The sequence below is a fragment of the Siphateles boraxobius genome, unplaced genomic scaffold, assembly GCF_051911475.1.
Source record: "Siphateles boraxobius isolate OS27281-9 unplaced genomic scaffold, OSU_SipBor_1 120, whole genome shotgun sequence".
Lineage (NCBI taxonomy): Eukaryota > Metazoa > Chordata > Actinopteri > Cypriniformes > Leuciscidae > Siphateles > Siphateles boraxobius.
In genome coordinates this window covers 2,421,707-2,439,074 of record NW_027508723.1, presented here as the reverse complement: position 1 = coordinate 2,439,074, position 17,368 = coordinate 2,421,707, and the positions used below count along the sequence as shown (strand labels likewise).

The 17,368-nt window shown below is 36.8% G+C and overlaps 1 protein-coding gene across 1 annotated transcript; it reads left to right on the top strand.

The window, feature by feature from the left end:
* The first annotated feature begins 419 nt into the window (after positions 1-419).
* ywhag1 (3-monooxygenase/tryptophan 5-monooxygenase activation protein, gamma polypeptide 1) lies at positions 420-17,324 on the top strand. Its single transcript, XM_077222255.1, has 2 exons — positions 420-648; positions 14,924-17,324. Exons 1-2 carry the CDS (start codon positions 562-564, stop codon positions 15,578-15,580), a joined length of 744 nt encoding a protein of 247 aa, XP_077078370.1. The 5' UTR covers positions 420-561; the 3' UTR covers positions 15,581-17,324.
* Positions 17,325-17,368: the final 44 nt, after the last annotated feature.

The following is a 17,368-nucleotide window of genomic DNA, read 5'->3' as shown; positions in this document are numbered from 1 at the left end:
CCAAAATAACAAATTTAAAAACATATGATTGAATATAATTTGGCTATTTTTTTTATTGGTCTCTTAAAAAAAAACATCAGAAGAAACTTTAACAGTGCAAACATGTACGCTATCATAACAGATTTACATAAAAACGTATAAAGTTTAACGGCGATGCAAAATAATTTGTAGAAAATCAAACATCAAATTAAAAAAACCCATTATTATTATCATTATTCTGGGACTAATAATATAGTTATACGTATTGCAATAAATTTTTAAAATATGCAAATAGTTTCAGGATGCTGTTTACAAAGAGAATTTAGTAATTTTCGATCGACTAAGACCCCTCATGACGTCACTGCACCCCCCTCACAAGTGATGACGCAATCCAGTGAAAGCGTAAGGGGGGGGGGGGAGGGGCGTGTTGCATCGGCACGCGCACAGCAGAGAGTGAGAGAGCGAGCGAGAGAGAGAGAGAGAGAGAGAGAGAGCAGCTGCAGCGGCAAGAGGAGCTCGCGCGCGTCCGACGGCATATTCACTAAATACATCCATATCACCCGAATCAAGCGCGATTTAAACATGGTCGACCGCGAGCAGCTGGTCCAGAAAGCCCGGCTGGCCGAACAGGCTGAGAGATATGACGATATGGCTTCTGCCATGAAATCGGTAAGTGTAACTTATGCATTATTCTGCACATGAATGATTCATTTATAATTTGGCTATTCAGATAGTTATAATCACGCGAGGTGAACCGTCTCACAAGATCGTGGGGATCTTCCAGTTATATTTAATAATGCATTCGTCGCATTGCCACTGGAAATGCCAGATTTTCAGAATCGATTCGAGCGAGCGCGCGCGCGTTCTTTCTTTCTCTCTCGAATCTTTTCAACGTTCTTATATCGATTACATAATCGATTCGAGTGAGCTCGCGCACATTCTCTAGTCTAAAGGCCCATATAAGTTGATCCGGACCGACTGACAGGTCACAGTCCTGCTGAAATGATGACGAGGCATATTTGGGAATATTGTGTGTCACTGGCTGTCATTCATTAAAATAGAGTATAATAATGCAGGAGTCCAATAATGCAGCGTTGAGTGTGAATCCAGATTTCTGGGCGGTGCCTTTCAAAGACCCGAACGAACTGGACATCAGATATAGCCTACTTCAGTACAGCACATGCATGGCCATAATTATAACAGTTAGCTTACAAATCCAGTGACATTAATGATATAGCCTTTGCATCTAGTGAATGCCGATTCAGTGCAGAATTTCTCTGAAAGAATGCCATATTAAAGAGGTTTATGATTCATAATGCTGGTGTAGGATGCAGATGATCCAAGGCTTCTCTCTTTTGTCTCAGAAGCTCTGCTCGTGCAGCACTGACTGTTGTCTCCATCGATTTACATTTGGTTTTCGCATATTCACATTCTCCGGCTTTGCAGGTTTGCTCTCTCTAGGCGTGTCACAACGTGTGCCAAGGTGCAGTGCCCATAATGCAGCATTTCATCCATCCATCAGCCTCCGTCCAATAGGGTACAACCTCTCTCTCTCTCTCTCTCTCTTCATCAAGGGCGTAGGTTTGCATTGAAAGTTGATTGGATCGTATTGCAAGGAAGAACTAGATAACCCTGAGATTTGTGGATTTAAAAACTCAACCAGTGTTTTAAAAATCACAATCTCCTGTCATGGAAGTTTTGGAGGTCACACCTTATTCATGTGTTTTAGTGCAATGTTTGTAAAATACTTTAGACACCACTTCTAAAGTAAAAGAAATAATGAAAGCGTTTCAGAATAAAACGTTTCAGAATCGTTGTGAAAACATCTTTACATAAAATGTCAATGTATATGGAGCACTAGGAGTGACACGTACAATTAAATCAGTTTATCAATTTAATAATTAAATGGAAATAAATCCATTTTCAAATGGACAATATACATTTTTTTCATGTTTTAAAATGCTGATATTTATATACAAAAAAATTACAATGATTTATTTTGTCACTCCTAGTCCTCCATATATGCAATGTGTTTTTACTACGAAATTAACAATCTGTAATTTATCATGAGATAAAAATGTTAAAAAATGGACTAGAGCAGTGCATATGCACATATGGAAGTTTGTTTCCGCCACTGAATACTTTTTTTTTTTTTTTTTGCAGAATTGCTTGATATAAGCTCGCAATTGTGTGAAAAAAAGTCAGAATTGTGATTTATTTTTTATTCGGTGGCGTAAGCAAATTTATGCACAAATCATCTGACAGGAGGAATATATATGCTATTTTTATAACATCTAAAAAGTATTGAAATGGCACTTTATTTTAAGGTGACATAGTTACATGTTACTATATGTACTTACTATAGTATTAACAGTCAACTATGCATAATTACAAGTAACTAACCCTAAACCACCAAACCCTAACTCGTACATGTAGTTAATCAATATTACTCAGTACTTATTTGAGTAAGTACAACGTAACAACTTAAAACAACAATAAAGTGTAACCTTACCTAACATAATATAAAAACATGTAGGGAATAGGTTGCCTACAGCATTTGTTTGTTAAAAATGTGGCTATTGATTTGTAAATCATTGCATGTCAAATTTTGGTTGGAGCTGATAAACTTGCAGCCATTTAATGAAAAGGAAAGTGCATCGTTGCTTTTATCTACTCTGTAAGACTGGAAGCTGTCCATTACTGAGAAATGCCTCATCATCGTGTAATTGCACTGTCTCTTGACATCCGCTGGGTAGAGGAGTGTTTCTGTGGGGATATGATAAGGTATATTGCACAGGGCTTCTGATACACCAGTCTGACATTAGTGCGGTTCACGTAATGGTTCCCCTAACAGTTTCATTCAGAGACAATGAGCTTGACAATTTGGTGAATTTCAAATATTATATAATGATTCGTTCCCTCAACATCTTTCTGAGCTGTTTGCTTTTATGTGGTCTAAACTAATAAATAATTCTGGCTGGCCATTAATGCCATGTTCCCTCTCAGGAGTCTCCCAAATCTTAAATATTCATAAGTTAAGCTCCATACTTGTTTTGTGCCATCTAGAGTGCTTGTTCACTTTGCAGGGATTCATGCAGCTTTCGTCTCTTATTGAGACACACACACTGGAGGATGGATTGATATGTGCATGTATTGATTTACTCGTCAGCTGACCGGAAAGCTGTGGTCCCAGTGCAGCTCAGGGGTGTGTGTGTTTATCCAGGTCTTCTTCTCACTAGGAGACGAAGAAACCCTTAACACTGCAGTCATCCTAATAAACTCCAACAGAAAAATCAGACAGCTTTCTGATGATGATGATGAGCCTGAGATTAATGTGGTGCAAAATAAATACACAATAATCTGTTCTGTTGCTGATGATCCACTGTTACTTCTTCTCATGATGATGCTAATAACTTTTACCACAGCTCCCAGACTACGATTGTAGTATTCTACATTTATTACTTGCCATTTTTGACACCACTGTTTTTTGTAATTTAGGCATCTCTGCACACTTGAGCATTATATTCATGTTGCTTTTTTACAAATTATAGTGCACAATCTGTCAGTTACAGCGTTGAACCCTTGGATTAACCACATTTTAGACCAATTACATGTATTCAGCGGAAATAAAAAGCGTTCTGCTTTCATAAATCATATCATTTGAGAAAGTGTGGGTAAAAAAAGGTGATTTTAAACCATAATCAAAATTGATATGACAAATGCAAATAAGCTCATTCACTTTGCATTCCTTTACAAAATATTTTTAATATTATACTTTTTTCAAGTTAATGTTGTTTATGTCCATGTGGTGTTTTTAATATGCTTTAAGACAGACCATGTGTAAATTCATAAGTCGACAGCATTGCTGAGTATTTTCTGCTTAAAACTGCAGTGAACCAAAGACAGTCTCAAAAACACGCTTTGAAATCGCTGGTGTTTCTGACGTCACAAACTACCTTGTAACCAATCAGATCAACGTGTGATCGTCAACGAGTGGATCTCTGAGCTGAGTGAGTGAGTGGAGGCGGGGGTCATTTGAATATTCATAGAACTGCGTATACAAAAATGAGGCCCTGGTGTCGAGTTACACTATTAAAGATGGCAAACCATGATTGGTCGGGAAAAAAAGTTTAGTCTGACTTGTTTCTGACATGAATTTAGGAGTCAAAATAGCATAATCTGACACAGTAAGCACGTAAAGTTTATTTTTATAGCACCTTTCACAGACAAAGAAGGGTCGCAAAGTGCTTTACAGTAAAAAATTAAATAATATCACAACAAAGCTGTACAAATACCATAGAAATTTAATAAATGCCAAACCATATTGTTAATTAAAAGCTTGTCCAAAAAGATGTCTTCAGGTGTTTATTAAAAGATTCTACAACTGACTGTTTTAAAGATACAATATGTAAGATTTTTCACCACAAGGGGGAATCATTGTAATATCAATAGTTTTGCTTACCTTTCTATTAAAACAGACGCGAGAACATAGTCTCTGTCAAGCCCAAGTTCGTTGCGAAGCTCTCTCCATCTCGAAAACACCACGCCGATATTTATCTATGTTTTATTCCTCCGGTTGTCAGAAATTCTGCGTGTCTCCCCATATCAACGCTTGCGTTTTTTTGGAGTTTCAATACTCGCCAAAGAGTAATCGTGATCCATGATGTACACAACAGCTATAACCACCACTTACGCATATGTCCACCTGATATTGCGGAAACCGAGGATAGCACGGATATTGCGTCATTGACAGGTGACATTTTTTCCGGGACGGATGATTATTTAAAATTGGAATTTCTCTGAAATTAAAAATCTTAGGCTATGTTTACACGGAAACGATCTGAAGAGAAAACGCAAAATTGGCGTTGCGTTATCACTTTTTATTCTGCGTTTAGACGAGCGTTATGGGGGGGGGGATCTGCGTGGGTATGGTGACGCAAAAGTGTGTGAAATTCGATGTAGTGTGCTCTCCAGGCGGCTAGGTGGCAATGTGAAGTACTGCCACACAACAACACCAAGTCCGCGCGCCTGCGTAAACCTTCCTTCTACTTCTCTCACTTGTAGCACGAAATCAAAACATGGCGAAGCGAACAGCAAAAAGACTCTTTTACGTTTATCAGAGCTACTAGCGCAACTTGAAGGTCCGACGTATGGAAATAATCCGACGTGTTGGTTGTTATTTTCCTGTACTGGCGCATGCCTGTGGCGTAAACACGTACACGACGAGCGCCACCGTGAGCAGATTTGCGTTTTTACCCTTTAGACGGGAACGCGACGGTGGAGCGTTTTTAAGAGTTCCACTCTGGAGGGTGGTTTCACTTTTTTTGCGTTTTAAGTCCCAAAAACATCGTCGCCGTGTTTTTTTACGTTTTCAACCTCGAGCGTTCTCGTGTAAACAAGGCCTTAATGGACTTTTGGAATATTGTAAGTACACAACTGCAGGAAATATATCACACTGTGCAAGTGATTTTTGGATATTTTATTACAAAAATCTTACATATTGTATCTTTAACAGAGAAAAATAATGTGTAGTCTGAACCTGGCATTAGGCGAACTACAATCACCATATTGAGCTTCTCCCATTTAAATATTTACGAGTGGACAGTTTCTGTTACACAGCGTCTGCCTTTACGTACCAGAATAGAGTTCGTTGAAAACGAGGAATTGGCGAAAAGTAAAGTCTTTTTTAAACAATTGTGAAAGTTCAGTGTGCTTATGCTGTGAGTTATCCGTCATGCATGTGCATGTGATCCACCGTCTTTCATCGGGCATTACCATAGACGAGGCTTCAAGTCAGCAACTCATGTTTTTTTCATAACAGTACAGTCATAAAGCTTTTATGCGGTTTATTTTTAGCCTGCTGCAGCTGCAAAAACATAAAAAAAAAACATCTGCAATCACTCCATGGTTATATAACAACAATGAGCTACTTTAGGCAAGAATCCCCTCTTCAACATCCGCATCATCCCATCCGATCCAGCATCCATGCGTTCATCTGCTTTCAATAGAAATGCATCGATACTAAATTTCTCCGCCGATACCGATAGCCAATTATTAAGAATAATATCTGCCCATACTGAATACCAATCCTTTTTTTTAACTAATTCCCAACTAATGCTGTAAACTATACAGAAAACCCTCTCATTTGGTGCATTACTATAATATTAGAGGTTAAAATCAACAAAAGAGCCCAAATTATTATAAATCAACATGCTATTTAATTTAGATATATATAATTGTCTGAATACAACTTAGGTAGTTTTTATAAACATTTGTATTCATGACAAATTTATTCAAACATACATATATAATTCATAGTAAATAATCTTCTCTAGTGTTTGTATACTAACGAATTGAACATCGGAGAACTTTGCTGAGGTAAACGTAACATTAAGTGATAAATTGTTCACAAGCTGTTTTATTGATGTCTTTCCGCGGTTGAAACACTGATGAGTGATTACATGAGACATTTCAGTAAGTTGTTCTGTATCTTTCAACAAACCTTTTGATGTTCAAGTATGTGTTTTCGTGTTATAACTTGTATTAAAGTGGAATAAAAGACTGCTTGAACTGAGGCACCACAGCGATCTGTCACGTCACATTTAAGTGCATTTTAAATGCTATTTATTAAATTTTGTGATGTAATGGACAGAATTTGAAAGCTGAGACTTTGTTTCTTATCAGAAGTAACCAGCAAAAAGCTCTTCGCGATTATTGGGAGGTGCTACAAATAATGTTTGACGTTGGTTAAACCGCAACCCTGGCTTGAACTACGGATGATTGGGTCAAATAGAGCCTCTTTAACATCACAATTTTTTAACTGTCAAAGCGTTATTGGCGCCCTAAATTGAACACACGAGACATTTTCTTCACACACAGTATGAGTCGCAGTCTGACATATTTTTCTGCCCCCTTTTGATTGACAGGATATAATCGGCCCTGATCATCAGCTATTTTTTGTGAAAATAATTGCTTAACCGAAACTTTGAGAAAAACATTTTTTGGTTCCCCAATGAACCTTTCAGTGAACATTCTTAGTCCACACTTTTTAAAGGTGCATTGTGTAATATTTAATATTTCACAGAAATGCAATATAAGATCCATAACTATGTTTTCAGTGGTGTATAAAGACCTTGCATAATGAACCGTTACGTTTTTATCACCCTAGAATGAGACATTTATATCTCCATAACCGCGGGCTCCCTCTTCTATGAAGGTCGACATATTGTGTCGTCTTGTTTCTAGCGTAGCCGACAGCGAACACACAGCGCTAAAGAGCGTGTTTCGTCACTATCCTGAAAAAGAAGATTTCAGTGGTGTTTAAAGACCTTACTTAATGAACCGTTATATTTGTATGACCTTAGAGTGAGCAGTTTCTGTCTACACACACCGCGGGTTCCCTTACATTGAAATGCGCCGACAAATTTCTACCGTAGCCCTAAACGGACAAACGGGTTTCGTTACTATGTTGCTCTTCGTGCAAGGAAGCAAGCTTAGTTCAGCGAATAAAACACTGACACAATGATGAACAAGTAACAATAATATTCGCAATAACATATCTTTACTGAATAATTAAATAAACATAATTTCTTAATTTATACTTGTAAAGAAACCTCATTGCTGAACTGCTACTCTCTGCTGTCTCAGACGATGACATTTTCCTGTCGGCCACCGTAACTTTTGTTGGTTGCAATTTGTAACCTCACCACTAGATGCCGCTAAAAATCACACACTGCACCTTTAAAGGTGCCAACCTGCCGTTCTTACTTCTTGCCATCTCAAGTCCTTTTCTCTTTCTTCACCCTTTCTGTTAATCATAATCTACAACTTGGGTTTAAAAGTCGCCGAACATTTGCTGCAATAGCTGGCGTCTTCATTGGAGTCTTCTGATGAAACCCAAACCGTGGATTACAGTGACCAGAACAGAATAAGCACACAACAAGAGCTGTATCACTGCACTGTTGTGAAATACTGCTCAATGCATCTGTATCTAATGAGGCCTAATAATCAAGTGCTTTACCATGTGGCGCTAGATTGTGTATGATTTATATAGTTAATACCTCATGCCACTGAAGTATAACAAGGCATTGAAATAAAGTAGTTTGGTGTTTGCCTTCTATTTAAAACCACTACTGCAAAGTGCCCGTGCAAATTAAATTTTTTTTGTGTGTGTTTTTAGTAATTGTTGGTTTGGTGTAGTTGAGTGCTCATTGTTACAAATAAACAGCAAAAGTTCAGTGACATTTTTATTTGTGCATGGTAGAAAGCGAACACTGATACTGACATAATAACATACAATAAATATGTAAAATTGAACTACACGATTCAGGGAGCAGCGACACAGTGAACTCCGAGAAAACGCTACGCTTGAGCAAACCGTTTGTGAATAGGCTACTACAAATGATGGCTGTGAATAAAATATAATATTCAGAAGTAAACAGTGTAGCTGACAGAGTGTTTATGTCAGAATGTTTATTTTTAAACCAAAACTATATAAGTGCTTCTTTTACCGATATATTTTACCGATATCTTTTGCATTTCTAATCCAAACAAACTCCAACTTGGCACTGAATTTACTCGTAGCAAGACATCTGTCATGTTTGAAACCCATCGGACTAACGGTTCGAGAGATATGCGAATAACAGACAGACAGACGTTCCTGTAATTTATAGATTTCACCCATTATGAATCAGCTTTGTGTTTTGAAGTCTTTTGGCCCCCTAAGATACTGACTCGTGTTTGAAACCGGTATGATTTTTTGTTTTTCCACAGAACACAAAAAGTGTAATGTAGCACATTGTGTTCGTCTTTAAAAAGGACATAAAAAGTACCACGTTTTCCAGCTGTGGGCAAACAAAAAAAAACATTCTTGAAGGTGAAGGTGCAAGATTTGACTTGGACATAATTGACTGATAACATAATATGGAAATCGTAAAGACGAGTAGACCATGACAATCTTTTTTTTTACTTTTAACTCTTTAAAGTCAACACTCGCAACCTGTTTTGCTTCTATAATGTGAAATCTACTTAGGGTTGAAACATAGGGTGCATTTACACAACAACGATGTACTAAAAGCGGAAACGTTTTTCCTTTTAATTTTTTTGCGCACACATGACAACGTTGTCAAAATGATCCCCGTTCACACGAATCCACAAAAACAATAAAAAATGAAAAAAACAGTATTATTCATGCCAGGCCAGTAGATGGCGATGTCACTAGTGATGGGAAATTCGGTTCTTTTCCACGGACCGGTTCTTTCGGACAGTTCGTTTCAATGAACCGGTTCAAAAAAACAATTCACCAGTTCTTTTACTGTCATCACGTAATGACGTCAATTCTATCATCCCGGCGGTTAAAATACATTCAAATAAAGGCATTTGTAATCATAACTTCAGTTAAATAATAATAATCATCGTCAAAATCATCTTGGATAAGTTTCTTAAATTTACATTTTGCAAATGAACCCTGTAGCCTACAGGCGATGTGCAAACGCGGATGTTTTACATGTCTTAAAGATATAAGTGAATAAACTGGTCTTAATCAATTTGATATCTTATTAAATAAACTAACATTTCGACGAATTTCGGCCCCTCATTTAAAGGGATAGTTCACCCAAAAATGAAAATTCCTGTCAGTAATTACTCTCCCTCATGTTGTTCAACCCCGTAAGACCTTCGTTCATCTTCGGAACACGAATTAAGATATTTATACTTACTGATGTTCAACAAAATACAAGAAACATGCATTTCGTCTCTCTGAAAAACGTGCACGCATGCTCAGTTCATCAGCTCATCAGTTCTCAGTATGTCGAACGTGTCTGAAAGAAACAGTTCTCGGTTCTGTACTGGTGATTGAGAACCGCTGTACCTGTGCGTTCGGTAGTGCGCACACATGCGCAGTATCAGCTGCTCGTGCTCATGACTGTTCTCTCAGCACAACATGACTCAGTTCTGTGAACTGTTGGAGTTACTGGAGTAAAATATACTCCGCGATATTCGTTTATTTCGAGTCGGACTGTCAGGCATGTCCGAATGTGAGTAACTTTAGTAACTTGTGGATCAGCGCTAGGGTTGCCAACTTTCTGAAATGGAAATAAGGAACATCGGGGTGGGGGGGGCATAGATTATAGCATATTATAATACAACTTATTAGGCCTATATATTTATAGAATAGCAAAGTAGGCCTAATCAATATACAAGAATGAACCACATAGCTATATAAAGGCTATCATGATCATTTTGCCAACAATAAACCATGGATTTGTTTAGTTTATAATACGTTTTATTTTTTACTTAAACAAATACAAAATATAACATTCAAAACTCATCGGCTTAGACTGCATTTGAAGAAAAATAAACACAACAGTTTTATGTAGCCTTGTGCGAACTTATTCAATAGAATTAGACTTCTAGAATGTTCTTTCCAGTGCAAAAAATAATATTTTTAATTCAATTAGACGACATTTTAAGGAAGTGTAGTGCAAATATCTTTATATAATTATACTTCCATTATAGTTAACTTTCTTTTCGCCGGCTGCTCGGAGAGAGTCATTTTTACATTTCCTGCTGTTGTCACTTGTCGTCATCGTTGCTACGATACGTGACTCACAATGACTAACGATCAATTAAAAGGGCATTCTATGATAATGTTTCGATACGCGACGCGTAGACAACGTAGCGGCTGATCATAGACAAACAGGGGGAGAAATTAGCATCTACCGCACTGTCGTTTTTTTTTCTTCTTATCATAGCCTACAAATGTCTTCGTTCATAGTCTGTCTGACATATATTAGAAGCTATGTGTCTGTCATGGATTTGCACTGAATTGATTCTCAAAAATACGGAACAAAGTGCGTTCCGTAACAGTTAAATACGGAACAAGACTTTTATGTGTCAAATACGGGACGATTCCGTATTATACGGAACGGTTGGCAACCCTAAACAGCGCTGACTCAAGACGCAAACTGTTTTGAACGTTTCAGTCCGATTTAGTGTACTGGTTCGACTAGTGAACACGTGATAAACATGCACATGACATCACCGTTTTCACAAATTCACAGGTTTTTAGTTTACATGAAGATGATAAGGGTATGTTTTTCAAAAACTTGCACATTGAAACCCACTTTCAAAAGTTTGTGTTTTTTCTGAGTAAAACTGCTGAGTATTTTCTTCTTAAAACTGCAGTGAAACAAAGACAGTCTCGGTTTGAAATCGCTGGTGTTTCTGACGTCACAAACTACCTTGTAACCAATCAGATCAACGTGTGATTGTCAACGAGTGGATCTCTGAGCTGAGTGAGTGAGTGGAGGCGGGGCTCATTTGCATATTCATAGAACCGCGTTTACGTTTGCAAATATGTAATTTTGGTGATCAAATATGAGTTTTAAGAGATAAAATTATTGACAACAGAAGGGACTTTAAGTTTTGCATAGGAAAGTTTGATCTTGATTAACAGCAGATTTTCCTGATTATGAGTATGTATCCACGTACAACAGCATGTCTCATCCACCCACACACTCACACACGCATTACAGACACACAAACACATACAATCTCGCACACACACACACACACACACACACACATGCAAGAAGCGTGGACATCATTGCTGTTTCCATGGCAGCAGCAGATAGTGGATTGCGTCCAAACAAAGACGATTACCCTGTTTCTATGGAAACGGCTCTTTACTTCCCCCCCGCTGTCTGTATGGGAGGTTATTCGAGGAAGATGTTAAAGGCAGTTTGTAAATGGTACTATACGCAAACATAACTATGACTGCAATACCAGTTTATGCGTTACACAATGATTCAGAAGCGGTCTCTTTCAGTCTCAGGTTGTTTAATGGCTGTTGTGCTTGAAATGGAGGCAAGTTGTGGTGAAATTGATCAGTAATACTGTAAATTGTTGATGCAGGAAGCTGATTTAGTGTTTTTCTGTTTATGAGCCAGTGCATGTATTTAACGTGCAGCTACACTTAATAATTACAAAGAAGCGGTAAGTCACATATTGAATTAAACTTTGAAGTAGAAAGTCTTAAATAGTATTTTCTCATAATACATACTCTAATAATATTGGTTTTAGTTACAACTTTAAAAAAATATATTTTTTACAGTGTATGTAGGAGTCAGACAGGATTGAATGAATCTGGTTCTAATTCCAAAACCAATTTTTTTTTTAAACCACCAATTGTTAATTAAAACGAATCAGTTGTGCCATTTATTCAAACGTGTCTCTTTTTAGAAAAACATGGAGTTTTGTCCATGTTGAACCGGCGTTTTTGAGTCAATGAAAAGCTAATTAATTCAATTATAATAAGGTAAACATTTAAATAAAAATAATTGTAATTAACTGATAATTTTTTAAAAATTTAGTGATCAAATCAAAACAAAAATTTTTTTGACCAGATTTACTAACAGCTCGAGCCAGCGCAAACCATCTTTTGCAATGGATATTTTTGTGTAAATAATAAATCATTTAAAATCTTGGGTTATTAAGTAAATATTTTAGCTCAAAGGGGTTGACAAAAAAATACGTTGTCAGAATCCCTGCTCTAACAGAACTGCATGTCATTGAAATCCTTATCAAACCTACAGCTTCTCTGATGAGCGCTCAGCTTATCAAGAGCCACTCTCTATTCAATTTCAGAAGGATGCAGTGTGTTTGTGTGTTTTTGACTAATGATACAGCAAAAAATGCAGTGAAATCATGGAGCCTCTCTAAAGGACGCAGGAGATTGCATGTGAAAGGTAGTAGAAGAGAAGCGAGAGAGATGTTTCTTTATTCTCCAGCTCATCCGCCCACTGTCAGGCTGTGAAATCAAAGCATCCCTGCGGTGCGTTCATTCGGACAATTCTTTGTAAAGAATGTGTAGGCTCACTTTTCACTATATGTTGCTCTGTAAACGACTAACAGGAATTTATATTTGCGATGTTTTTATACAAAAGCAAGTGCTATGCCGTTCGTTTGAAACTCTGCCAGTCTTCTATGAATAGGATTTACTACACATGGTGAAAACCAACTATGAAGTACCATGTCCATAAATAGACATCTGGCAAATCACCATGTTGAAGCTTACTTGAACTGTACATGACTCACAAAAGGACATTGTGAACTACCATTTACAACACAAGCCTCTCTGCCGTAACTCTGCATGACATTTCCTTAAACTGTTCAAATTAGTCCTGAGCAACGATTAATCGCATCCAAAATAAAAGTGTCTTTACATAATATGCATGTGTACTGTTTATAATTATTTTGTATATATAAATACATATGCATGTATATATTTAAGAAATATTTGCATGTATATATATATATTTATACATCATTTATATTATATATAAATATGAATATTTTATATATATATAACACATTTTTCTTAAATATATACACGCATATATGTGTTTTTATATGTACAAAATACATAATATGCATGTGTACTGTTTATAATTAAAGACACTTTTATTTTGAATGCAATTAAGTACTATTTCTAATTGAATGGACATGGTTGAATTTGACACAGATTTGTGTATAAAGACAATCGTCACCCTTTTGGTTTTCATTAGTGACCCATGCAAATGAAGCAGGATTGCGAGTGACACTAATGCCCTATAGTGCTGCATAAACAGCTCTGTCACTAAATAAGGATGAATGCGTAAACGTTTGGTTGGTGTGCTTTTAGTTTTGCCAGCAATGTTTAAAGCAGACGTCATCAAAATGCTTTTTCCTTCCTTCTTTTCCCTGGAGTACAATTTCATAAAATAGGACTACACTTTAAACCTCAATTTAAAGGCATTGGACAAATCAGATAATGGTGAATACAATTTATTTTTAGAATAATAGAAATAATTCTAAAAAAAAAAGTCAAGTGGGTTATGCATGAACTGATAAAATGAATGCAATGCCGGTTGCTAAGGCTCTTCCAAATGCATTAAAGTACACTACTGGACTGGTCAGATGTTTGAAATAAGTCGTTCAGGTGAAATATTACAATTAAAAATAACTTATCTGTGTGAATATATAGTAAAGTGTAATTTATTCCTGTGATCAAAGCTGAATTTTCAGCATCATTACTCCAGTCTTCAGTGTCACATGATCCTTGCTTTGGCATTATCAATTATTACCAGTGCTCAAATATTAATAATGGTTCTCGTTATTAACATCAATGTTAAAAAACAGGTTTTGTGACACTGAAGACTGGAGTAATGATGCTGAAAATTCAGCTTTGATCACAGGAATAAATTACATTTTAAAATATATTAAATTTAAAACCAGTTAATTTAAATAGTAATAATATTTCACAATTTTCTCTGCATTTTTGATCATTGCAGCCTCGGTGAGCAATAGTATACAGTCAAACCCAAAATATTCAGACACCAGATATCATTTTTTATATTTTTTTACTAGTGTGTGCAGGACACTATAGTTCATTTATGTAAGTAAGGAGAGCAAAATAAAGTAAACTGTGACATATTATACCCAAAAATTCATCATACAGCGAATACCAGTCAAATTTATAAAAATTTGGGACCAAAAATGATTCAGACACTTTGAGCTGATCATGTTTTGCTGAAGTGTTTTTTCTTTAATTGCTAATGCAGCTTTTTACACCACAGACTGAACAACATGAAGCATTGCTTGGTGATTGGTTGAGCTAAACTGGTATTATCTAATTGTGTAGTTATTATTTAACAGCTGACAGATATTCTACATAATTCATGTGTGAGAGTCTAACAGAAGGATGGACAAAACCAGTGAATTAATAACTAATTATTTTTTATTACCATTTTAGCAAATAAACTGTGACAGTGTGAGAAATGTTGAAGGTGACAGAATAAATTTTAGTTTGACTGTAAATGTATAGATTCTTTTATTCAGAAAGTGCATGCACAGTTCAAACCTGTTTTAAAGATTGGTTAAATAACTTGTCCTCTCCTTCTTCCAGGTAACGGAGCTGAACGAGGCCCTTTCCAACGAAGAGAGGAACCTGCTGTCCGTGGCCTACAAGAACGTGGTGGGCGCTCGGCGCTCGTCCTGGCGCGTGATCTCCAGCATCGAGCAGAAGACCTCGGCCGATGGCAACGAGAAAAAGATCGAGATGGTTCGGGCTTACCGTGAGAAGATCGAGAAGGAGCTGGAGACCGTGTGCCAAGACGTGCTCAACCTCCTAGATAACTTCCTGATCAAGAACTGCGGAGACGTCCAGCACGAGAGCAAAGTGTTTTATCTGAAGATGAAGGGCGATTACTACCGCTATCTGGCGGAGGTGGCCACCGGTGAGAAGAAAGCAGGAGTGGTCGAGTCTTCTGAGAAATCCTATAGCGAAGCCCATGAGATCAGCAAAGAGCACATGCAACCCACACACCCCATTCGCTTGGGTTTGGCGCTCAATTACTCTGTCTTCTACTACGAGATCCAGAACGCACCTGAGCAAGCCTGCCATCTCGCCAAAACGGCTTTCGACGACGCCATCGCCGAATTAGACACCCTGAACGAGGACTCCTACAAAGACTCGACCCTCATCATGCAACTCCTGCGAGACAACCTGACGCTGTGGACGAGCGACCAACAAGATGACGAGGCAGGCGAAGCCAACAATTAAGCATTGAAGAAAAGAGAAGAATCTTTTGAGACCATTTTCCTCTCGGCCGTAATGTAAAACACGCGTGCTCACACTATAAAAGAAAAACAAAAAAATTTCACAAAAATGGAGGCATGATGGAACTGTGTCGGCCACGTTTGCTGATGACAGTCGCCGCAGTTTTCTTTATTTCTCACTAAATTACGATATAGAGAAATATGCTAGTTAAAAAGAATGGTATGCCTAAAAAACAAAACAAAAAAAACATAAATAAATAACGGCGTAGCTTAAAAGGGAATTCTTCTGTGACGTTTACCTGAACAACAGCTCGTTGGTACGTCAAGTCTATTCTAAGAGCTACGATAAACCCAAACACAGGCATAGTGGCTGTTATTGTAGTGAAATACGAAGCGGAGCTGCTTATATTAATTTACATTGTGAGTAAGAAGTATTCAAAGCATCAAGGATGGGCTTAAGGAAAAAGAAAAAAGTGAAAACTTGAATGTTATCGCCTCGCAGAAGTAGGTATTTGCAAACAGGCTGCACTCGGCGTGTTTTTATCTCTCTGATATACTTTAATGGGATTCTGTATTGCACCCACTAATGTTTAAAAGTCGTTTACGTTGAACTGGTTATCTGTGCCATTTATGATACACATCGTTAGTATGCATCTCACATGTGAACTACTGTATTGTAAAATAAAAATAAAAAATCCCCAGTTACATGTATTGCCTTCTCAATCCAAAGCTAAAACCGGTTTAATAACCATGATTGAAATCGTTATTATTATCATTATTAGTTCGTGGTTATCAAAAATGGCCAGGCCTGGCGGTCACCGTTCGAGAATAATGACGTTTAATTTTAATGCACTGAAGAGTAGTATTATTGATTAAAATAATCAAATGAAAAATAACATAATCCCAATGCTTTGCAGAAAAACGACCATTTGAAAGCAATGTTTAATCACTTGGTTTGATAAGCTCAGTTTATATCACTGGTACCATAGACTGTTTTTTGTTATTCTGTTAATTTATTTTGGCAATTCATTAATTCTCATGAAATGCACTTGTCTATTATACTGTTTCCGACGATTACAGCTCCAATATTCTCGATAATACAATATTGTGCATGCTGGTGATGTATTTATATACCATAGCTCGACTTTATTAACTTTAAAAATTGTAGATGTTATGTATTCATATGAACAAGAAATGACAAGAATTTAATCTGATTATTTTCTATTTATTACTTTATATTGGATTGTTTCAATATGTTATGATTTTTTTGTTATATAATTTTTCCTTGCTGAAGTACGCTATACCAAAACAGTGCGTGTTAACCATAAATTAATCTGTTATGGATGTTGCTATAGTGACATGCAATTCTTGTACTTGGGTTTTAATAAAGGAACAAAAAGGAAAAGACAAAAAAAAAAAAAGTAACCACCATATCCGGCATTTTGTCACGGTAATTTATGATTACATTGTGAAACGATTAATGTCGAATGAGTTTTCCTTTCTGTGCTTTCTTCTGTGAGATATTTAAGATTTACTGTTATATCAGTGTTTGTTTTTTTGTTTTTTAGGATCTTTCTGTATGGGATTCACTCATGAGACATTGCCTAATCTTATGATTTCTGTTTTCTTTCTTTTCTTCCTCGTCTACTGGTATCTTAAATGTGAGTCATGTAGCGGTTGCACAAAAGAAACATAATGATAATAATAATGATTATCTAAAAAAATAAAAACATGACTGTGCTCTTCTAGCCACCGTTTCAGCGCTTTTGTTGTCTGCGAGTCATTTCCTGTT